The 24407-nt window shown below is 48.6% G+C and overlaps 1 protein-coding gene across 12 annotated transcripts in view; it reads right to left on the bottom strand.

The window, feature by feature from the left end:
* Positions 1 to 883: 883 nt before the first annotated feature.
* The window catches only part of LOC147195289 (receptor-type tyrosine-protein phosphatase F-like), a 154169-nt gene continuing 130645 nt past the window's right edge, over positions 884 to 24407 (bottom strand). For 8 of the 12 annotated variants that reach the window (XM_086129494.1, XM_086129493.1, XM_086129492.1 and 5 more), the window contains 14 exons: positions 21017 to 21174; positions 17027 to 17139; positions 14274 to 14306; positions 12790 to 12887; positions 11077 to 11200; positions 10823 to 10998; positions 7862 to 7981; positions 6353 to 6507; positions 5948 to 6233; positions 5032 to 5210; positions 3737 to 3863; positions 3105 to 3385; positions 2900 to 3035; positions 884 to 2219 (listed from right to left, as the gene is read on the bottom strand). In XM_086129494.1, coding sequence (XP_085985620.1) covers positions 2151 to 2219; positions 2900 to 3035; positions 3105 to 3385; positions 3737 to 3863; positions 5032 to 5210; positions 5948 to 6233; positions 6353 to 6507; positions 7862 to 7981; positions 10823 to 10998; positions 11077 to 11200; positions 12790 to 12887; positions 14274 to 14306; positions 17027 to 17139; positions 21017 to 21174 — 2055 coding nt within the window. In that variant the 3' untranslated portion in view covers positions 884 to 2150. The remainder of the gene's footprint in view (positions 2220 to 2899; positions 3036 to 3104; positions 3386 to 3736; positions 3864 to 5031; positions 5211 to 5947; positions 6234 to 6352; positions 6508 to 7861; positions 7982 to 10822; positions 10999 to 11076; positions 11201 to 12789; positions 12888 to 14273; positions 14307 to 17026; positions 17140 to 21016; positions 21175 to 24407) is intronic. The other 4 variants (XM_086129497.1, XM_086129502.1, XM_086129503.1 and 1 more) reach the window with 1 other exon arrangement.

The following is a 24407-nucleotide window of genomic DNA, read 5'->3' as shown; positions in this document are numbered from 1 at the left end:
TTGCCGCGAGACAGAGGAGTTTGCCGTTAAGTCTGAGGAATCGCTTCGGAGGTCATTCGCGTGACAAGCTCGCTGTGTTTACATGCAAAAAAAAAAAGTCTCTTATTGGGCAGCCACGTTGAGTTGAGACATGAATCTAAATGGCGCTATCTGGTGTCTGCATGATGTAAGTGATGCCGGCATGCTGGAGGAGGAGTCCGAGACCAGGCCTTTTTGGCTTGTGCGAATCCGGACACGGTTTGGTTGGCGTGACCGCTAGTAAGTCGGATTCGTTTCCGGTGAGGGTCGGACTCCGCCAAGGCTGCCCTTTTCTCGGCGGTTTTGCTCATTATCCTTGATGGTCAGAATTTCTAGGCGCAGCCGAGTCGTCCGGTGGGGCGGCCTCGAGTATTGCATCTCAACCTTTTGCAGATGATGTGATTCTGTTGGCTTCTTCAAGTCGCGATCTCCAACTCTCACTTGAGTGGTTGAGCCGCTGCTTCTCCAGATCGAGAGGAGCCAGAGGAGGTGGCTCGGGCATCTGATTAGGATGCCGCTTGGACTGGGCGCGTCCCATCGGTCGGAGGCCCCGGGGACGAGCCGGGACATGCTTGGAAAGGCGGCCGGGTAATGCCTTGGAATCCCCCGGGAAGAGCTGGGAGGAGTGGCGAGGGAGGAGGAGGTCTGGAGGAGGTCCGGACTTCCCTGCTAAACCTGTTGACCTCGTGACCTGACCTCAGATGAGCGGTAGAATATGGATGGATGGAGGTGCTAAATGAGACTTCATCAAATACATACTGAACTCAGTTGTAGTCCAAGGCAGCAAAATAAGATGACCCCTGATTAAAAAAAAAAATCAATAATGGCTACATCAGTTATGCAATGAAGTCAAAACACAGGAGAGTTTTGTACAAAAGAACCCCAATTATGTATCTTTATTAACATCAAGGTTTGGTTTTTTTCCCTCTTTTTTTTCTTACAACTCGAGTGTTCATTTGTTAACAGGTTTTCTTTTGAAATTTCAGTTCTTTATCAACAAATAGAAAAACAGACACGTGTGTGTGTGTGTACAACTGGTGGAACCCCTACAGCACGATGCATTCACAAGATCTAAAAAAGAAACAAAGTAGCCGCCCTCCCCTTAAGCTCCACCTCCCATTACACCCACCGCCGCCACTTAAGGCGTGTGTGTGTGTGTGTGTGTGTGTGTGTGTGTGTGTGTGCTTCTGGCGGCCATCTTGGCGCAGGGTGTGTGCGTGGCGACAACAGGGAGGTTGTGCTGCGTTATGTCCATTTTTTTTTTGTTGTTGTCAATGGAACAGTACATACGGCAAGAACAAGCTGTGTGTACACCTATATATCATTGTACATATATATAATCATATAGATATAGATTTTTTTTAATTTATAGTTTTATTTCTGTATAAAATAAGATCAATGTACGTGTGTGTGTGTGTCACGTCCGGGAGGAATGGTCCATTCTGTACAAAGGCCTTTTTGCAGAGGAAAACAAAAAAAATCATGTGCTTTGCTTTCCTGTACACACTGTCATCGTCTGAAGGCTTAGCAATAGCTTAGCATTAGCCGCTTTGTGCTCGTCCTCAAGGAAATAGCGAGTGAAAAGGCAGGGTTTTTTTTCTGTCGTCTCCCCCGCCCTTGTTGTGGTCATCATCCTGACTAAATCCAGAGCGTGTGACAATAACACAAACAAGTGGCGAGCCCGGAGGACATTAGCCTCCAGCATCGGTATGCTAAAATGTACCCCTTTACCACCTTTAAAAACAATGCAAAATAAAACAACATTAAAAGTAGTAATTATTAAAATAAAGCACTGGAGCTGTGTTAAGACACAATGTTATAAAAAAAAAAAGATTTAGAAAAGTCGACTAAACAAAAAAATGTAAATCGTTGAGTGGAGGTACCGCTAGAAGAGGGACAGGTGCCGCTGTCAACTGTACAAGACTTAGACGCACAAAAAAGATAACAAATAAAGTCACATGGTTGGTTCCGTTCTTCGCACCTCTCCCCGAAGCAAAAAGGTTGGGTGGCGTGTGTGCGTGTTTTTTTTTTTTTTTTTTTTTTAAATTACATTATTTCCCGGGGTATGGGTGATGAGATGGGACACATGGCACACTCCTGAGGGACTCGGACCTCGGCGACCTCGCCTGGGGTTACGTTGCATAGTGGTCGAAGCTCCCCAGGTATTCCAGAGCGGCCCGGTAGCACAGCTGGTACTGGTCCTGTCACATACACGTAGACACATGCGGTCACTTCCAAGTTCCCGATAAGACACCGCCCCTCACATGGATGTTTTTTTTTTTTTCTTTAGGGAAAGTGGATTCCTCTATGTATATATTCTCAAGGAAAAAAATAAGATCTAGCCCGGTGGTGGGCAAACTACGGCCCGCGGGCCGAATCTGGCCCGTTGGTCTTTTTAATCCGGCCTGCCGAAGGTTGGTCCACAATTAAGGTTCGATGTGAATGATTGCATTCATTTCAATTGGACTTGTAATGACAGGCATTTCACCGCCAGGTGGCGCATTGACTTGAAGTTGCAGAACACGGTGGGGCGGGGCAATCTTTTCGACCACCTAGTAGTACCTCTGTATTGCTCTACTTTTACTGGTCTGATCACAACCCATCTGCAGCGATGCACAGGCTAAAATAGGTCATCAACAACACTTTTGTCATTTAAAAAAAGTATATTAATACCGTACTTTCATGCTTTTGTTCTGTTGATGTTTGATATGTACTGTCAACAAATGCATTTTTTTTTTTAATGTACCATAGCTCGTGCTGACCTGGCCCTTCTGTCAAATTCTAAAAGTCAATGCGGCCCCCGAGCCAAAGAGTTTGCCCACCCCTGATCTAGCCGCATAGTGATGAAATGCCTCCCCGTCAATTGGAGTGAGACGTTCACCTCGGTCTGCACCATGGCGGGTCGCTGAGTGCGCAGGGTCTTCACGGTCTGGAAAAGGTCCACCACGCCCTCGTACCTCATCCTCTCCAGCACGATGCTGAGCGTGATGAAGACTCCGGTGCGACCCACCCCGGCACTGAGGAAAAAGAGGCCAAGCGTGAGGCGCTCCTCCGTTCGGCTTGAGAGTTTGCGGTCCCGCCCATACCTGCAGTGCACAGTGATCGGTCCGTCCTGTCCAAACTGTTCCTTGGTCTTGTGCACTTGTCCGATGAAGTCGATGAAGCCCTCCCCTGTTTTGGGCACGCCCTGCTCGGGCCAGTCGGTGAACTGGAACTGGCGGATGGTTCGGGACTGTCCGTCGCGGGCGTCCGTCACCTTGAACTCCCTCAGGATGTACTGCGGCATGTTGTACTCGGCCATGGGGTCCACCACAAAGTACTGGTAGCGGGCTGAGCGCTCAGCCGGCCAGTACTGGTGGCACTTCTCCTGTTGCGCGCACACAGTCGACGTTAGATTTTGGTTTATCGCATTCAGAAAGATAACTCCGCACAGGATGCAAAAAAACAACAACAACAAACAACAGGTTCTGTTTCAAATAGTTTAGTGACGTAGGATGACCGAAATATTTGAGACGGCACTTCAGCATGATGCAGTTTTATGTCCTGTTTTGATGCAATAGTTCTCTTATTTATTTTTACGTTGTGTTGTCTGGACAGTGTCCTTGGGTGGCATGAAAAGCGCTTTTAAATGAAATGTATTCTTATTATTATATTATTAGGATCTCAACCAGTGCCCAGTAATATCTGACATGATTGCGACGTGCTGTTTCCGCCTCACCCGTCCCATCTCCCGTAGCTTGGTGAGCATGACGACAATGGTGGAGTTGTGCTCCCACAACATTCTCCAGAAGTCCTCGGTGGTCTCCGCCAGCGGGCCTTGCGTGGCCAGGTAGGCCTTCTGCTGTCTGCACATACGCATGCAAGCACAAACCAAGCCGCATCAGCAAACGCTGCGATTGGACAAACATTAGACCATAATTAAAATGACGTACCAATCCCGTGAATTAAAAAAAAAAAAAAAATCATAATATCTATCAATCGTGATCGGGTCATGATAGCTTTTTACCAGCGGTGTGTACAAGACCAAAAGAAAAAAGAAAAAACAAAAATCATCAGCGACATTTCCCGCCTGTCCGTCATGACGTCACTGCCGGAGATGCGCGCGATTGCGCCGCTGGGGTGCGGACGCCCGCTCGGCCAGCGGGGGGCGGTAGCGCGCCACTCAAGAATCGCAGCACATAGCTAGCGCGTTAGTCACGTGTCAAGCAGCGCAGAGCAGGTGCGTGAAGCGTGTGCGTCTGTGCGCGTGTGATGCGACGTTTACACGACATCACGCGCACGCACGGTGCAGCTAATGAACGCGCTGCAGGCCGAGCGCCAACGTGGAACCGAGAGATTAGAATGTGCCGAGGGCCTTTTTTGCGCCTTGCACAAATAAAGAAACAACAGAGGAGGGATGACGCCGAGAGGGACAATGTTGAAGGAGAGGATGCGAGGGAGGACATTTGAAGGGATGAATGGGGAGGAGGGGGAGAAAAAAGATGAAAGCAGGAGGAGGAGGAGGGTGGGGAAGGCGAGCGGCAGTGATAGTCTATAATTCAACGAAACATCCACTGAAAATGGAGTGACAGGATCTAAAAAACAAACAAAGAAGTTGGTCAATAGATTGCGAAAAACAATGGAATGTTCATTTTGGATCGCAAAGGATTGCTTCTACAAATCCAAACGTTAAACATACTTTTGTGTCAAGTAAGTAATTCCAGAAAAAGGAACAAAACATCCCACCATAAGTATGAATGCCTTTTTTAATTAAATTGTGTGTGTGTGTGTGTGGGGGGGGGGGATTAATTGGTTAACAAGTTTTATTTGCTTTGCATCATAACAATTTATGTCATCATTTTAAACATGATGTACTTTGTTAAAATGTGTCATTAAATTCGCTTCCGGAGGTACTGACCAGGGATGCAATTAAGAGAGTGGAAGTGGTAAGTGGTAACCGCTGGTATGTCATCCATACCAGCGGTTATGGATGACAATTTACGCTAGGCTCCATTCATTCAGCTAAGGGTGCACCTGTATCCGTCGATGCAGCTGGCGTTGATGTAGTCGGAGCCCTCCACGCCGCGGATGGGCTGCAGGCAGACGCGCGTGGACTCGAAAGGCATGATGTTCACCAGCCGGTTCTTGAACTTGTTGCAGGGCAGATTGGCGCTGATGAAGCGGGACGTGTGGGCCTTGGAGTTGGCCAGGCGCTTGAGCCGCAAAAAGCAAAGCCTTGAGTCAGAGTTCACATGTTCTCATATTTGTCATCGTGACGACATTCATCAGACGTGACCGTGTGGATTATCGAGCCGTCGATTTCGATTGCGTGCGCGGAGGTCATTTGCGATGCGTTTTATCAGCGGCGTAGATGTGATGATGATGATGACCACAGAAGCCGTTATCTACTAGGATTTTTTCCCCCCAACAAATAAGCGCATCCTGTGCTGAAAATGGTCTCCTCGGTTAAAACACGCATGTTAAGTTGTCCGTTGCCCATCCGTCAACTGCGTTCCAAATGTTTCCAGCCACAAGGCGTAGTTTTTGTGGGGAAGGCGTGGACGACGCGCTCGCCCATCCAACGTGTGAAATTCAGGTTTGCGAACCATTCCAAGGACCAACGGGTTCATTTGGATTCGGATGACATCCAAAGCCATGTCATCCGAATTTGAGATCAGCACAGTTTTCAAGTCAAAAGAAAAGAGTAGGCAGCGAATCTCACTTTGTCGCGTGGATTATGAGGGAGAGAAAGGCCGACATGTGGAAAGTCCGACAAGTTTAAGCACCTCGCACCCAAACAGAGAGCGGGTCTACGCGTGGTAGACACGGAATGCGTGTCGCAGTAGATCACAGAAAGTGCACATGGCCATCCTGAGAGCAGTTTATGGAGCGAATGGAAAACGGGATCTAAGTGGCGTCGCTCACGTCACGCATGTTGTCCTTCCCTCACCTTGAACTCCAGCTCCATGGCGGTGACCGTCTCGCCGGGCGGCGGCTGCGTCAGCTTCTGAATGTGCGCGTAGAGATTGCGCGCTGGCACCTCGGTGTTGCCGCACGTGGCCGCCTCCAGCAGCGCCTCGTGGATGAAGATGTACTGGTCCTCGGTCTGCACCATGTAGTTGCGTTGGGCCCGCATGCACGTCACGTGGCCGTAGATGTCCACCGACTTCTCGTGCTTCATGCGCTCCAGCATGGCATCGATCACGATGAAGCAGCCGGTCCGGCCCACGCCCGCGCTGAGACGGCGGAAGGACAAAAGCGCAATTGGATCGCGCTCCGTTGCGGATTTCGACCGAGCTCGGGCAAGCCGAGTGTACGTTGACGCAAGACGTTAGCGTGCGTTTTGCTTCCCCACCTGCAGTGCGCCACCATGGGGCCGGCATCCGGAGGGTTGCAGGCTTTGACGCGTCTCAGGAAGGCCAGGATGGGAGTGGGATACTCGGGCACGCCGTGGTCGGGCCAGGCCATGAACTGAAACTGCCGCAGCTCTCTCTTCTCGCTGGAGCCGTTCTGCAAAAAGAGAGAAGGGAGTTCAAGCGGGATGTCATTGGAAGGAAAGAAAGAAAAAACACGGCCGACGGTTAAAGGTCAACAGCGCTTCAACGACGTGGCTCGGCTTTCATTTGAAAAGCGCCGGCGGTTTAATTGTCACACGTGCCTCGTTATTCCTCACAAAGGTCTCCATTGGAGTCACTCGCGATCAACCGAGCGGCCGTAGGTGGAGACGAGGTGGAGAGTTTTCAAATGAAAGCGCCCCCGCCCCGCCGTGGCTTGGGAAATAAGTTTCACGAGAATTGTCTTTGGTTGCGGACAACCGTCTCCGGCCGGACTGGCTTTCATTGGCACTGATCATTATTGTGCCGCATCATGCCGACAGTTCAACGTGTCGCCCAAAAACGAAGAATTGAATTTTTAATGGAACAACGGGGAGGTTTTGAAAAGAAAAAAAAAAACAATAAGCAAAGTCGAGCGATTAAAGCTGCGAGCAGCCACAAATTTGGTGGACCTCGTGGAGTTGAGCTATTCAGGTATTGGGTTTTATGTCCAGTCGTCAAACTTCGCTGTCGAGCGCCATGCGCACGCAAGGACAACAACGCACATTTTCCGCTATTTAGCCTCAACTGGACCACGTTAGCATCTGTGAAGAAAATGGCTAGCGTGACCGCTTGAAATTGGCTGGGGCCATTTGGGGCGTGGCTTCTTCAGACTTTTCCGTTGTTCTACGAACGATAAAAATGTCCCGGTGATGAGTTCAACGGGCTTCACACGGTGGCTGACTTGCGCCAAAGTTCAATTCCCATCAATTTGGGCGACATGTAAACACGACAAGGCAGACGTTTTGATCAGCGATGACAACAACTGCAACATTTTTGAAGATGGGAAAGGGCGAGCGATTTGACTTCACAAAAGTTGGATGCAAATCCAAGAAACTTTGGAGCCCTGCCCTGCCCGCAAATAATGATGAAAGCTGAATTTCAAAGTTCAGATTTCAAGCCGATAATATGAAGGAACCAGAACCTCTGAAAATGGGAGCTACGGCACTCAAACTGAAGCGGCAGACGCAATCGTGGCTTCTTTTTCGTAGGTCTACTCGTGATGGACCAGATTTCTTGCCGGTGTGTTAAATTGGCTTTGGGGGCTCCATTTTCCAAAACCTACTTTTGCCACCATACTCCCACCAGAGGTCCGATGATGTCAAATCAAAATTCTTTGGCTATTCCGCGCCCCGAGCTCGTTCCGTCCTGTACGCTTCAAATTCGGTGGCGTTGAGACAGCGTCTCTCTGAAAAGTTGGCTTTGAAGGAGACCGAGTGAGGCGGAATTGTGCCTCGCCATCCAAAAAAAGTCAAAGTTCAGCGGCGTACCTTGTAGAGTGCGAAAGTGCGCACGCTGTAAGTGGCCAGCTCCACCGTGTCCAGCATGGTGACCTGGATCATGCCGTAGGTCTCGGTTCCTCGCGCCGGCCAGTACTGGTCACACTTCACCTGGCGGGTCGAGAGGGAAGAGGGAAGAGGAGGCGGGCGGGCTGTCAGAACAGAGTGCGGCGTCGAGCGCTGCTGATTAACAAGGAGGGAACGTTAGAGGGCTCGGAGGCGACGCGGGGCTGTCTCATTAAAAGCTGAAGACTCCGCATCCGCCAAAGCAGGGAATGCACTCTCTCACCTGTGGGCGCGCACTTCAAAAGGCCACTTTTGTCTTTCAGCGGCCTGTGATCATTTGCATCGAGCTAATTGTCAGGTGGCCGGCGGGCCTTCGTCACGTCCGCTTTTCGCCGAGGCAAATGCGCAGGACGGGCCAGTCTGAAGACAACGTGGTTCCGCTTGGCGGTTCTGACAGGGGGGCGGGCTTCGCGCGTTCTCTCCGTCCTCACACATACCGCAAAACCCGCACGTCAGCTTGAACGACGTGCGGCCTTCTAAGATTTCCTTCGTATTTACAGGTGTTAGAGCCATAAGGAAAATTTGGTTAAATTATAGATGTAGCTTTTTGAAAAATTAGAATTTAATAGATACAAACAGTTTGGTTTATATTTGATATTTTATTCAGAACAAATTTATAAAGAACATCAAAGTATCTGGGCTCCATTGGTTATCCTGTATTTAGTCTTTAAGAGGCTAGATTTATGTAAGCTTCATTAGGAAGACAGTAGGGCATGGAGCAACACCTTTTTTTTTGACCGTACTTCGTGTTTGCTTATTTCGTACTTCATGTGAACTGATTTCGTATTTCGTTTAAGTGTATTGTAGAAGTTTTCATTTTTCATTTTGATAAAGCCTTAATTTGTGTTCAAGAAAATAAAGCGAATCTTTTTTTTTTTTTGGATCAACGATGGCGGCCTCGTGTTTTCCTTGTCGTCGTCGTGGAAAGGAAAGGCCCGTCGAAGAAAAGCACGAGTCAGAAACCTACATGCCCTGCTGACGTAGCGACAAAAGGATACTTAGTTGCCGCTACAACAGGCATTAAGTCTCGAGGCTTTTTTTTTTTTGGTGGGTGGATTGACGATAGACGCGATTGACACATTTCATCATGAAACTGCCTTCGACAGCTGAATTTCCTTCATATTGACGTCACACTTCCTGCGCCCGGTGGTCTTAACGCAGCGGCAAGGTGAGAGTCGCACACGGGTTGCGATCGAGCGCACGATCGAACATGACGGAGTGGGCCGCGCGTTCAGAAGCGCGTCGGCCAATTTGCCTAAATGAGCGATGGCCTCGGGAGCCGGCAAATTAAAACATACGATGTTATGTTGCCGTCGAGCGCTTACCTGACAAAGGCGCTGGGCTTTATTTATATTTACGCTGATGGATGGAACGCAAGAGCGGCTCATTAGTTTTGCCTTCCTTCGAGGCTTTCTCGTAACTTGTAACTGGGATTGTTATGTGAAGGTTACATTTGGAAAAAAAGTTCCTCAACATTTGTTTTTTTTTTCTGTCTTTTATAGGTTGGCTTTATTTTGGGAAGCGTGCAAATGTTGGGTGACAATCCTCTTAACTTCAACTTAAGAGTTTTTTTTTCTCTCTCTTTCTCCGTCGTTTCAAGGGCCAAACGCAGGCAGGGAGCATAAACACCAGCTGCAAAGTCGACGGTGGCTGCAAAAACATATTAGTATTGTGTGTGTGTGTGTGTGTGTGCGGTGGTAATGAATGAAGAATGTAATTCTCATTATTATGGAAATCCGTCCGGCAGACAGGTGCGGCTGGAACAGACCAAGAGAAACTTTGGGAACGATGGCGCCTGCAAAGTGACTTTGATCAGCCTGACAAATCCAGCTGAGCGGAAGCAGGCGGCAAAATAAAGAGGAAGCTCGTGAACGCAGAAGCGACTGGTGGGGCGGATGTTGCGGGGGGGGGGGGGGGGGGGGGGGATCAGCTGACAATTGAGGTTCTCATCATTCGGAGAACCGGGCCAAGGTTATGTTATGTTATGTTCGGCGCCTTTATTATGAAGCGGCCGAAAGCCAAAACCAGCGACTTTGCGGATACTGCGACATTTGCAAGTACTTCCATGACATTTTCTCTTCCATTCATTTGAGTGACAACATCCGGGTGAGTAGCGTGACACACTTTGTTCTTATATCATCAAACATGGGGCAGTTCCTTAATATTTGGCCTTTTTTAAATGTATATTTCTTAAATTCTTTCTTCTAGTACTACTTGTGATTTTTTTTCATTTGTTTTGCCATCTACAGTATTTGACTTAGAGATATTTGTGTTTTTATCAAATACTTTTGGTAGTTTTTCACCGCATAAATATTTTTGCCTGTTTTCTATCCAATTTTATTTTATTCCGTTTCTAACATTTTTGGATTTCTTTTGACTAATATTTGCATGTTCTTTCCTAATATGGTCTATTAATTTATGACTTCTTGCTTAAGTATTTTTCATGATATGAAGTTAATTTTTTTTTCAACTAACGTTTTACATGATCGGGTGGAATATTTTTGTATTTTCTAATATTTTTGTCTCCAGTATATTCATGGCACTTTCAAATATTGTACATTTTTTTATTGTCCTTTTCAAATATTGTACACTTTTTTTATTGTAGTTCTAATATTTGTGTAATTTCCATTCATTATTTTTAATTTTTCAACTCATAGTATTGTACTTTTGTACTATTTTTTCCCCAGTGTGGGACAAATAAAGGATATCTTATCTTTTGGTCTCAGATGTGGATATTATGTTTTTCATGATAATATTTCTGTATTTCTCATCTGATGTTTGAGGGATGATGCAATATTGTTGTATTATTTTCTCCAACTTAAAAAAAAACCAAAGTTGTGTTTCTCAAATGTTTTTGATTCGGCGGCCGAGCCCACCCGGCCTTACCCGAGACTTCTCCTCCAGTCGCGTCATCATGACGATGGTGCTGGATCGCTGCTCCCACACCATCCTCCAGAAGTCGCTCAGCGTCTCGGGCAGCGGTCCCTGCGTGGCGATGTAGGCGTTCTGCTTGCGGTAGCCGTCGATGTAGTTGGCGTTGATGTAGTCGCTGCCCGGGACCGCTGGGAAGCGACGCGGGGCTTCAGTCGACATTTTTTCCAGGCGGCCGCGATCGTTGCGCCGGTAATTCTCGCGCTTACCGTCGACGGAAGTGAGCACCACCCTGGAGTGGTCGTAGGCGATGACGTTGGCGTAGCGGTTCTTTGGCTTGTTCACTTCCATGTTGGAGTTCTCCCAGGTGAACTGCTGGCCCGGGTCGATGGACTAGGGAGGAAGGGACGCCCAAAGCGTTAGCTTGGAGAGTTTCGGCATTACAACCGAGACACGCATTCATTGACATCTAGTTCACAGACAGCGGGTCAGTTTGACCCGCGACATAATAGGAGGGCGAAGAAGATCAACACTTCCCAATTTAAGAAAAAAACAACAACACCACACTGCAAATCTATCTTGACTCAAATGGAAATCCGACACAGTGACTGCCTGTAACCCCCCCCCCCCCCCGTCAGATCTGTTCAGGCCGATTTGACACGGGGCAATTTTTAATTATCCAAAGGTGTCAGATCCAAGAAAAATGCCAATAATTGTTGTTTATGTCTCGTTAACTCTGCTACTCAATCAATATTTAGCGGCTGAACTCTCCCGCATCATGGCCCGAGGAGGATAATTGAAATATGCGTGTGAAAGCTGTTTTGATGGGCATATACAGTAAAGGAACTCTTTTCTTTCTACAGATTGGTTGCACTTATGAAGCAAAACAAAAGTTTCACGTGGGAAAAAGTCTTTCTTTATTTGGATTTTGGATGAAATGTTTATGTGTTAGCATCGGTCAATACTAATTGTAAAATAACAGCGGGGGTTGAAACGACATCTATATTCAAGGTAAAAGATTAGCAGAAGCGTTATCATATTCATATCAATACTTTTTTGACTTTTTTGGGGTTTCTTTTCTCAAACGGGCCAACGTGCTGTGGAAGATAAAATGTGTGTTCACTAACTGGTCTGTGATCAAAAGGGAGTTGAATGAGGTGACGGAGATGCTGTTAAACCACTGATGTAGGAGTTGATAAATAAAAAAAATGACACAGTTGTGGATAAATGCAACAGTTTGCATTACAATCTATTGGGGGAGGGCAAACAGTTCACAAATGGAAATCTGGGGGTGGGGGGGGGGGGATGCCCCATTCACCCTTCAATCAATCAATCCAACAATCAGTGGTAGCCCAAACAGATTGAAAGATCTGAACAAATAAATGAAGAAACAAACAAACCCAAAAAACAGTATGGCGGTTCTTTTCTGTACACGGGGACATCTCGCCGCTCTCCAAAGCAACGTGCCACTTTAAATGCTAATTTTCCTTGCTCCTTTTTATCAAGGACGAGAGGTAATCCCTTGCCGAGTTGCATCACAAGGAGACACTTGCTGATTGCCTTTGAGTCGCTACCACCTGCTCGTATTGTGTTTAAAAAAAAAAAAAAAAAAGGAAGCCAAATAAAACAAACAGTACGCGACGGCTTTTAATATAATCAGGCTGTGTCGGAAGGGGATCAAAGTGGCACAAACTTCCTGGAAAAGCGGGGTGGTTGTAGATGTTTGGAAGGGGAGCGGACCTCGGCATATTCGCAAATTTTTAGTTCTTAACCTCTCCTCCATTGTTTGCTGAAAAACGCATCTATTTCCTGTCTTTTTGTGATCAGCCCAAAGCAAAAAAAAAAAAGTGTTACTTTGACACCATCTTGTGGCATCTTGCTTTGTTGTTGTTCGGTGTAACCCGGATGTCCTATTTTTTTGGCTGGTCATTGAATTCACAGCAGGGCGCCATTATTATGGCCACTGGCGTGTTGATGTTTACCTCATACTCCTGAGAGAAACGCAGGCCGTCATTGGCCTTGAGGTGCTCGATGTGGTCGGCGAGGCCGGCAACGGGAATGGGCGGGTGTTCTCGCATCCCTGAAAGAACGAGAAAAAAAACAAAAGGTATGAATGGGTCGAATGCGGATGGATGTCACAAGACTGGGTGGGACCATGAGGTGGCGTTGATGCGTCTGCATGTGTGGCGATAGACGGCGAGCGAGGACACGGGCGGCTGCGCATGAGTGATTGTGGGGTGAGAGGCATGCGTCTGCCGATTTGGGGCTCGGAAGAGTCGAAGAGTGAGAACTCCGTAAGTCTCAACGGATCAGTCACACTCTTATTTCACAGGAGGCAGAGGGGGGAGGGGGGGGTGAATTGACTGGTCACCAGCCAGAACTCATTTCTTTGAAAATATCTCTTCTTACAATAGAGGAAGGATCCTTTGGCACAGCCTGGAGCGCCTGGCCTGGATTACTTTCAAAGACCCCCCCTCGCACAACCCCATCCGCTCTTGCGGTTTTCTACAGTTATTGGGGCGATTTATTGCTAATCTGTTTGTGCAAATTCCCCCCCATGCGCCTTTGATCTTGGCTTAAAACACATTGCCGACAACCAGCGCGATAGATCGCAAAGTCAGCGTGGAGTTCATCGCCCATCTCGCATGGCACTCTCGCACCACTCAAAGAGACATGAAAGATCTTCAATTTCATCCCACCTTTGTGACATTATTATTATTATTTTTAACAGTTATGGACATGCAAAATGACACTGGGTGAAGAGTCACATCTTGCTGCTTCACCAAAGAATGTTGTGTGATCACATGTGCAGTAGCTGCCACCTGTGCCATATCCTCGGGAGCCATATCCTGCCTATTTTCGAGCCCTCCCCACTCCAACACACCCGGTTCGATCGGTCGCGATCGTTTCAGGCCTCGACGGAGTCACGAGGCAAACAAAACACCCCGGCGTGACGAGCTCCACCCAAAGGCGGGGCGATCGCATCCCATGGCATTTTCTTCCACTTACGCAATTAAGCCGGCCGGCGCCACCTCGTGATCAAAAACAAACAACTGTTTACGGGCGTAAGATGTAGAAAATGATCAGCGGCGACGAGCCACATGCCGCTTCGCCAAATGACTCTTTTACCGCGGTTCGGCTGAGATGGAAGGGAAAGACGCAAGATAGCCGAGCTCACGTAGAACGCGCGTATGCTCGGCTATCGGCGGAGTGCCGGTGGGGCGGGGTGAACGGACTGCTGGGATTGTGATGTGGACAACATAGAATGGGGCGAGTGAGAAACACAGTTGACACCAAGTAGTGCAGTTCAGTACTCCAACGCCACCAGTTGATTGTTTGAGAGAGAATCACCACTTCCTGGGGGGGGGGGGGGGCCATAGAATTCTACTGAACTGTACTGCTGTGGTGGAGGGCGGGGGGTGGGGGATGTGTGGGGGGGCCCCTTTGGGCGACATAGCGGACTAACTTGGTGTGTTGGGGCTGCGGTGAGTGCTGGGACCTGTGGAAGAAACGAGAGTCATGGAGGAAAGAAGTCATCAAGGAAAACGAGTGGCTGGCATTCGCTGGTTTTGGAGCATCGTGGACCAGCCGCACGTTTACTCTGGAAACAAACACGGCGCGGCTCGGATAGCAAGGCCGGCGGAGCCATTTTCACAAACAGCCTCACACGAAAAACTCAAACTTCCAGAAACAGCTTCTACCGGGTTTCACCCCCCCCCCCCAAAAAAAGCCCCAAAAAAAAAATGTTTGCCACTATTTATGTGAGCAATAACAGATCTGACTTGAAGTGGAATCTTTTAGAGAAGGGAAATCAACTTTAAATTGAGAGAATGCGGGTGCACAAGTCGACGGAGCCTTTTAGAAGTACGGTACGCTTGTGTTGGAGTCGGCTGTTCTTGACATTTCTGTAGGCACGTCTGAGAGCACGTGCCACGGTCCGCGGGGAGCCTCCCCGGCGTCAGAGGGATCTCATTGCTCAAAGGCCAAGGCAACAAAAGAATTTCCAAATGCAAAGACAAAATACAAATGCGATTGGTTAACGCTGAACGTACCCCCACGCCCAGTTATAAGAGGGTGTGCGCACTTGTGCAAACAGATTATATTTTATATTTTATATATATTTCCTCAAAAATACTTCATTTTTTTTTCTCCAACTGAGCTGTAAGTTGTGATTATTTGGATATCGCAAAAAGCCGATCGTTGAAGACGGCCTGTGTTCGCTTTTGATAGCCACCGTATGTTCAACAAATCGACTTGTTGCTGGCTACACTTAACAACAATTACAATCAAGGCAGGAATGTTCCCCCGCTGTGGGGCAATCACGTCAAAGAGAGAGAGAAATGGCGGCTTAAGTCTCCCACGGCTTGGTGAATATTTGATAATAAATGCCTCTTGTCGAGACGACCCGGGAAAAGACGGAGATCAATGTTGACGTTCCGGCAAAGCAAGGGGGCGGCAGAGAGCGCGAGGGGGGGGGGATTATCAAACAGGAGGGAAAATGGAAGACAAAAGGGAAAGAGAGGTGGAGTGGGAGGAGGGGAGAACAGGGATTCTTTACAGCGCCAGCGCTGCTTAATTCCTCTGCAGGGATTCAAAGAGGCTGAGTGTGTGTGTCAATATGGTCTCTAATAACGTGAGAGAACGAAAGAAGGAAGGTACACACGCGTGCGTGTGTGTGTGCGTGTTCCTGGGTTGACATTTTCTCTCAGCTCCATTGTTCCCTCCACCTAGCTCACCTTGACATCAGAGGCGGCAGCGACTCATGAGCAGTTTGGGGGCTGGGGCTGGGGGGGGGGGGGGGCTGAGGGCGAGAGGCATGGAGAGGGGGAGGAGAAAGATAGAAGAAAGGCTGAGGTCCGACACCTGGACTAAAACCTCCCCGCTCGGCTACCGTGCGTCAACAGTGTGACAGAGCTGGAAGTGCTCGCTTGAAATCTCCGTTTTGCTTTTGCGAAAGGCTACAAAGGGGGGGGGGGGGAGCTTGCAAATGAAAACATTTCCAAAGCGAAGACTCAGGCATTGTGTTGGTTTCCGAGAGGACTGACTGAAAGAGGGCTTCCGTCTTGAAGCCTTTGCTGTAAAGCGGCGATGCAACTTTGTTTTTTTTTTTCGTGATTGTTGATGCGGACGCCCAAGTTGGTGTGCACTGAACTGGCTCGAGACCGCCATGCGACCGACCCTTGGTGCGCGACAGGCTGCGCAGAGGTTGATAGAGCTGAAAATCATCTGTTTATGTTGAAGTTGCCTTTGTCAGAAAAGGCTACAAAAGGGGGGGGGGGTGGAAGACTGGCTTGTAGTTGCAATGCATTGCTAAAGCCATGAGTCAGCAACCGTGACAGGTTTTTGTCCGTTTCAAAAAGGGTCTGAAGCCTTCGTCATAAAGCCAGGGGTTTTTTTTTTGGGGGGGGGGGGGTTCAATCTAGTTGCCCCCCGCCCCCCGGAGTGGACCGGTTTGGCCTTCCGACCTCTGTACGTGACCGCCTGCCCAAATAGTGACAGAGCTTGAAAGGGTTGGTTTCAATCTGAGCTGTGCTTCTCCAAAAGAGTCAGCAATGGTGTTTGGATCGTGTCGGTTTCAAAGAAGATTGACTAAAAGAGCCCCCCCCTCCCAGATGTACCAATACCTGTCTTTTTTTTTTTTTTAACTCTTATTGTAATACAACTGCAGTTGGTGGCAAAAAGATATGAAAGCCATGCATGCTCCAGTATTTGACTCAAATTGACTCCTGTGCTAGCGTCGGCGATGATCAACTACGGCCAATTGTGGTTTACCGATCTCGGGATTGATTGCTTTTACAGAAACAGAAATTTGTCCTAAACTGACGACTCCCGCTAGCCACCTTCCTAGCGCCAACAATCTTAAGCATAGCATTGCAGCTAACGGGACAAATCGACGTGCTACGGATAAGCTTCTGCCAAGGTCACGCATCTTGTGAGGGCGTTGACTCACACAGTTCATTTAGCATATTAGCTATAAGCACCCGGATGCGTGTGCCATCCCAGCATGTTTTTTTACTGATGCGGTGATGTAAATAGCTTTAAAAAAAAACTGGACGACTTATCTCATTGCAAGGATCAACTGACTAATTCATCAAGAACAATTAGTTGACACATTCACACCCGCAGGCAGGTCGGCGCCAACGCAAGCGACCATATGTCGACGACATGCGTAAGATGTGAAAGCGGGGAGGAGGGGGGGGGGCAGATGCTGTTTCCTACCTGGCGTCTGGTAGTTGAGTCGTCTCATCTCCACGGGGTCAGAGGAGTTGCCCAGCAGGGAGTCTTTCACTCCACCCGACTGCTCGTCCTTGGGCAGGGGCGACGCCCGCTTCCTAGAGAGACAAACAAACAAACCGCAACGCAGCATTAAAGGGGCACTCGACCGGGAGGCGGCCATTTGTCCACTTAAGTGGAAATGACGAGATGATGAGAGTGACATTGGTTATTTTTTTTCTATGCGATGACAAAGAGAAAATTGGCTCTGGCAACTTCCTCAGGGGTCCCCTTCTTGACAATATCTGGATGGATAAAGGACAAGCACAAGGCTCTACAAAGCAAAGTATGAAGAATTATTCCGATTATAATTACTCTCATCATCATCATCTATTCTTGAAGAAATTTGCCAGAGAGAAAAGATTCGTTCGTGACTGAACTTTTTCGGGGCTTGATTCAACGTCCCGGAATAATCGGTTTGAGCTGAATTTACCGTTTGACTGAACCTCACCGACTAAACTTGCAGAATGTTTCGGTTGCTGAGAAAAAAAAAAATCGGATGTAATCGTTTTTTGACCGAACTTGCGGGATGTTGGAAGGATCCATTTTGTGAGCGAGCTTCCGGGTTGGATCGGATTGATTAAATCTTACCGACGGTTTGGGTCTTGACTACATTTTCAAGACGTTTTGGTTTTTGACAGAATTGCGGCGTGACCTTTTCTTGACTGGACTTTCTGAGCAAAAGCTTTTCGAATGAGTGAACGCCCTCGTTGGATCAGCGTTTCATTGGACTCGATTGGCTAAAACGTTCTTGTCTGGAACTTGCTTGACTTCTGGTCTAGCTTATGGTTTGGCTGAACGACCTGCTCTGTTGGTGTTCATAACCCAACTTCTTGGCTGGATCACGATAAATCTGCAGTCCCTCGAAGGCCAACTGTGGTCAGCCGAAGTTATTAGGAAAGCTAGCTACTTTTAATTTTCGGCCGACTTGTGACAACGGAGAGAATTAAGTACCGGTGGTCCTCGCGCGAATCAAAGAAGGATTAAATCTAAAACTGGACGTCCGCACAAAAGTCCCAAAAGAGCGCACGAAAAAAAATAGCCGACGGATCACGCACGCGTCGGACATTTTCCCTTGATAAGTTACCGAATTGAGGAACCCGCATGTACTGCCTCCGCCAAATACAATCCATGAACGGTCAAGGCGATAGCGGCGAAATGGATGAGCCATGCCGGCCGACGCTTTGTCAAAGGTGAATCATGGCGACAATGCTTATCAGCGCGGTGAGGCAAGGAAGGGGGATATTGTTTGGCAGCGAAGAAAAAAAAAAAAAGACGACAGAAGGAGAAAAAGGAAGTCGGTAATCCCCCTTACCTCCAAACCCTGCGCACAGCACACAGACAGAATACACAGCGTTGATAAGGGAGACCTCAGCCCATTAGCCTCGTGAGTCATGCAATTAAGGCGATAGGAACACCATCATTTTCCTGGAGTGGTCGAGGCTCGCTTTGGATACACGACGACAGCTGCCGTGTGGGAACGCGTACGCGTGCATATGTGTGATTTTCGCAGTTGTGCTTATGCGCGCGCGCCAACAACACATTGTGTTTACAGTCTTTCCAGAGTGAGAGGCAAACAGGCGCTCGCCGTAATTAGCTCATCAGCCGGGTGGCACGATAGCGGATAATCGAGTCGGGTTTTGCAGCACCTGCGTTGCCCGGCCGTGCTTCGCGTGGGCTCCGCCCCGCTCGGCTCGGCCCGTCGGGTGGACAGGCCGCATGTGTTGTAAAGCTCAGACGGCCGGCATCCGTCGAACCCTTGCTAACGGGCTCCTCCGACTGCAAATGTCACATCTCGCGGCGCCCCGTAAAAGCGCAGCTTTTCAAGACGTACGGCCGCCTGAACCCGCGACAGCTGTTACGTTAAACGGCGGGGTCTTAAGCGACTGCTAGCCGCGTGACCGATAATCCAAGACCCTCTGAGAGCCGGACTGTGTCCGGGGAGGCAGTTGACGACTGGCGCATGTGTGCTGACCTCAGCTTAAGTCATTAAAAAAAAACAACAACCTTGATTGGGATACTTTTATCGATGATTTTTTTTTTTTTATTTGACACTTTTAGATCATTAAAAGCAGCCCCCGTGTCAACGTGACCCTGGAACATTCTTGCCAATCTCAAGAAACAAATGCAACAGGAGGGTTAAGCGCTGGCCTCCCGCCATTTCTGTAAGGTTGCGCACATCACGCTTCAAGTGAGGGGGGAGAATCTTCCAAAGACTTGGAGGATGTTAAGCGCGTGCGTGTGCTTAATGAGCGCATTAAAAGCTCTTTGTTAAGGCTTGTGCCTGGTAGAACGGGCCTCCGCGGATAAGGTCAGCTTCAAAGACGGGAACATTTCTTTTTGTGGCATTTACTCGACAACGGGTCACTCTGCAGCCGCGCGCTGCCTTGCTATTGGCATATGGAGGAGGGATCGCATGCCGACGTCGGATGGATAAGGAAGCACGGCACGGGCACACAGCACTGATGTGATGACCAACGCGGCCGCCGCGTGTGGAGCATGCACATGTCAACCTCCCGTTCGTCACTTGCTTTCACCTGCTTTTCAAAGGAGATGCTGGCCTGATGTGAACATGTCGAACATGTCAATGCCGCCCCCCCCCCCCCCCCCCCCCCCCCATAACATGTTTGGACACACAACCTTAAACAACTGCAGTCCTGCATGTTCATTTTTTTTTTTTAAATTTGGATTGCCGGCTTTTGATTTCCAGCTCCCCGTGCTGCGTTCGAAACTAATTTCACGTGGCTCCTTTTGACCTATTTATCAAAGACGGAGTCTGTTGCGTCTCGCGTCTGTTCAAAGCAAACAACCATGACTTGACGAGCCCATTTGGTGTCTGCTTTCCCTCCATTTTGTCACAATTTTGAACGTGAGAGGAAGCAGACCCGCAGTGAAGACCACACAACACAAAATGGAGGACGCATGACTGATGGGGAGTGACAGTACCCACCTCTCCTGTTTGCTGCGTTCATTTAAAAAAAAAAAGGGAAGGAGAGGGAGGGGATTAGTAGGCAATTATTATCCTCTTGTTTTAATCCAGCTCTTTGAAAATGTCAAGCATGAGATGTTACGTTTCCGCGAACAACTCCGTCGCAGGCTCTGGGTTTGGCAAATGTGCAGGTAGCAATAACAGCCGTTCCGGTGAGGACGCAATTATCGCTTTGTGGGTTTTATTGACAGAAAAAAAAAGGTTCTCGCAGCTTCCAGCCCACACTCGCTCCTGTCAATCTGTTGGCGTGGAGAAAAGGGCTAGCGCGGAGGAGCAGCGGCGGGTTGTCCGAGGCCTCGGCGAGTCTCCTAGCGGACTGTGAGGAGGCGCAGGGGCTGACCGGAGAACAGGTTGGCTTTGTGATGACTCATCAGGAAAGGATGATCACGATCATCAAACAGTCGAGAAATGAGTCAAGAAAATAGGCACGATTTGTTCCAAACAACAACAGCAAAAAAAAAAAAAAAAAAAAAAAAACGGCCCGTATTTATCGTTACATAAACGAAGCATAATTTCATTTGGACTACTGGCTTTTCATTTTTTTAAGCTAATTATTTGTCCACCAGATAAGCTTGTTCTTATTCCTAATTAAAAGCACGCAACAACCTTCCGAGTTGTCCACCTGACCGCCCTGATTCTTGCCACTCGTCCGCAGGCCAAGAAGCAATTCCTGTTTGCACTCTAACCACCAATAAAAGAGGAGTGTGACTTGTTGACAAAGATTTTGGATGAGTAGAATTTTCCGTACATTTTATTTAGTTTTTTTTAAATCTCGACCAGGAAAAACTGAAAACGGGTTGGACGTGGCCGGTGGAATATCGAGCAAAATTTGGATACTCTTCGACCGCCCGAAGAATCAAGCCTCACAATCATCGCGTCGGGTCTTTCAAGAAGCGGACATTACGCATCACGACTTCCACGCACAAAACGGGAAGAGAGCCGCTTACTTTTTGTAGAGCAGGATGGCTATGACGACACTGATGATGAGCACCACGGCAAACACGGGGCCCATCACCCACAGCATTTCCGTCTGCTCCGCACCCCGAGCCAGCGACTGCGAGGTGACCTGGATGAGGTCCGAATAGGGACTGGCGGAAAACGTCATCTGTTGGGAGGCCAAGAAATTGTCACACTTCAGACTTTTCATCAAACTACCGTCGCATCGGCTCAGGAAAGCGGCGCAACGGCCAACGCATTCTAAACATGAGTTGCTGACAACAGACGTGACATTTAGCACAGTAGAAAGACAGCTGCAGTACATCCACTAAATCATCGCGTCAGAAAAATAGGACGTGTGTGTGTGTGTGTGTGTGTGGAGCCAGAAGTTCAGAACTAATCTTTACCATTTCCATTATAAAACAATTAAAGTTAGCAGCAACTATTTACGGGAGGGATGAGGACAGAGATCGAATGCAAAATGTTTCTCCTTTCTTATGTTCATAGATTAAACCGTAAAGACTTGAATATGCTTTCAAATTCATCTGACTTTACCCTTAAAAAATAATTGGCTCACAGATGATTTGATTTTGAAGTCACGCGCGGTGTGGCAAAGTCTCTCCGCAACTTTCCCGAACAAAGTCCTCGCCAACATACAAAGATGGCCGCCTTGCTTGTCGATTCAATATTTCCTCGAGGGCAATTACGACTTTTGGCTGGCGTTTCGTCTCCCTTTTAAGCAATTGACCTGACGTAACATTTTCCTTTTGAGTGACGGTTCACACCTTCAAATGACGGCGGCAGAGGAAAAAGGCGAAAACCGTCTTTTAAGGCATTTAACCGTTTTTCAGAACCCTGCCGCCTTGGTGAAATGACACGGAAGGCTCGGTTTACTCTTGGTGTCATGTCCGGAAGAACGTGCGGCGTCACCATGAGAAGGTCTGCAATGACTTGTGGTCACAAAAAAAAAAAAAAAAAAAATGAAATGTGAATTTCCAAACTAAGCCCAAAAAGACGTTTGTCTCAGTAGCATGTGTTTTTCCACCGCGTCACACCACAATGATCCAAAGCAGCCTGATGAGACTTGAGAGCGGGGTGAGAAAAATACACCCCACCCCCCACCCGCACCCCCATCCTGTCCCAACCTCCGGGTTCTGCTCAGGATAAATGGGGGTCATCACCTCTCCTTCATTAGCGTGCGCGGCATGATGGTTGAGCGGGGGCAAGGGAGGAGGGGGGGAGGCGCCGGCGACAGGGGCGTATAAATGAGACATCTCGCCCTCCCCGGCCCTTCGTCTTCAAATGGCGGCGAGGAGGAGCCAGACGAGGCGAAGGCGGCGTAGGTGCGAGACGGCGCTACAGCGGGAGAGCGGCGCGGCAAACGACAGCACGGCAAAGCTCCTCATCATTAGAGCTCAGCATGCTACTCATTGCGCGGCCATGTGGCGACGCCATTTGGGAAGGGAGGAGGCCCGCCGGTGACAGATCGCGGGCCCCGGCGGGGGCCAATCGGGCTCCCGGCGTGCGGCGGCACCGGTAATCCGCATCATTAGCGGCACAGCGGCCCGCTCTGCGGCACAAAGGCGGATATTAATTGGAAAGATAAACCGAGATGGGCTCAAAGTCGTATGTGCACTTCTGTTATCGCAACTTGAGCAGGGAAAATGGCCGCAGCGTGCGTGTGTGTGTGTGAGCTGCGCCGGGGAAAATGCAGACGCGTACACGCGCACGCGGGCGAGTCAAGTGTGAAAGTGAAAAGGTGACAAAATTGCTGGAACGAGGCGCCCGAATTAATGAACCTGCGATCGCAATGACACATTTCTGCCAATTGAAGGTGCCTGTGAATCTTTTCAAGGTGGAACCGAGATGCTTGAGCAAGCTCTGACTTGTTGCCTTCTTAGAATTGGAAAATGTGCTGCCCACGCGACACCCAAAACACAATCCTGAAAACCTATGGCCACGTGAAATTGCCCACCAAACTTTGTTCATTCAAATGAGTGAGAAACGGCGTCATGAGGATTTGAGATGACTTTGACGAGTAGCGCCACGACTTCTTTTGTCCATTCAAATGAACTCGAGGAACTGCGAAGGTCGCTTTTTCAGAGATTTATAGATGCACGCGTGAAACATCGCTGGAGGTTGCGGCCGCCAGCGCCGACTCCCACACTCAGCTGGCAGCAAGCATGGAGACAACGGGAGGAAGAGATGTTCTGCTACTTGCACTATATCCAGTCTGTGATCTGGCCCTTGGGCTACACCCCCCCCCCTCCCCCCTTCACTCCCCGATCCCTGGAGCTCCCAATCCACAGTGCGTAAGGAAAAATACCAACACATTTGTTTCGATTCGTTGTTGACCCTGCAAGCCTCTTGTCTTTCCCAAAGTGGCTTAAATATGCCGCGGGGGGTGGGGGGGGGGGGGGGACAAACACACACATATGCAAAGAACAGCCATTATGTGTTTGTTGCTGCCTCCCCTGGGGAAGCCCACGCTCTGCTCCTCATTCGAGCGTGTCACAGCCAAAAGGGAGGCGCCGGGAAGTCGTTGAAGAGACAAAAAAGTGCAAGTGGGAGAATGATCACGTGGCCCTTGCACACTTTGCGTCAGAGGCGGAAAGCCTCGGTAGAGCCGGCCGGCATCTTTTGTCAGAACGCGACAACGTGTCATGGCGGCTTGACGCATTCGGATAATGGGCCGGTGTGTCGGGCTACCGCACTGCGCATGGAGCTGCGCTGGGCCAGCGGAGGTTTCATAGATAATACCATGAAATCAACAGATTCTTGCTTTTCTTTTTTAAACTTTTTTTTCACTGAATGCAATCATTTAACTCTCAGAAGTAAGATTTTCTTCAAGGATGAAGGATAAAGACGCTCAGTATAAAATAATCTTTGAAACGTATCATATTCACAGTATTAACCGTAGCGGCTCTACTTGTCTACTTGACTCATGACTCAAAAAGGTCTGACCTGGGTTGTCACAAAAAAAATAAATAAATACATATATACTGGTACATAAATTCAAATAATCTTTCAGCCATTTTTAGGGGCGGATGCTATCAGATGACTTTTTGTCTTCTGGGATGATAATTTGCGCAAACGATCGTTTAAGCCTTTCAGGGACGGACGGCGGTTACCACAGTGGACAGCAGATCATGTTATCAGGTTCAAGGGTTAAACTATTAACTCATTTACACCCTTTGACGTATAAATACGTCAATTAGCGCATAGCCGTTCCCTCCCCATGACGTATTAATACGTCAATCACGTGTTTTCATGGGGGAGGGTGCAAGAGAGTCTGATGCAACTTCTCACCACAGGATTAGGCTTGACGGCAATGTTAAATAGCAAAAAAATGGCCATCGGGTGGCAGTGGTGCAAAAATCAACCAGGATCACGCCGCAGAAG

The sequence above is a fragment of the Hippocampus guttulatus genome, chromosome 14, assembly GCF_054856545.1.
Source record: "Hippocampus guttulatus isolate MCC_2025c chromosome 14, RoL_Hgut_1.0, whole genome shotgun sequence".
NCBI lineage: Eukaryota > Metazoa > Chordata > Actinopteri > Syngnathiformes > Syngnathidae > Hippocampus > Hippocampus guttulatus.
This window is presented reverse-complemented; position numbering and strand designations above follow the sequence as displayed.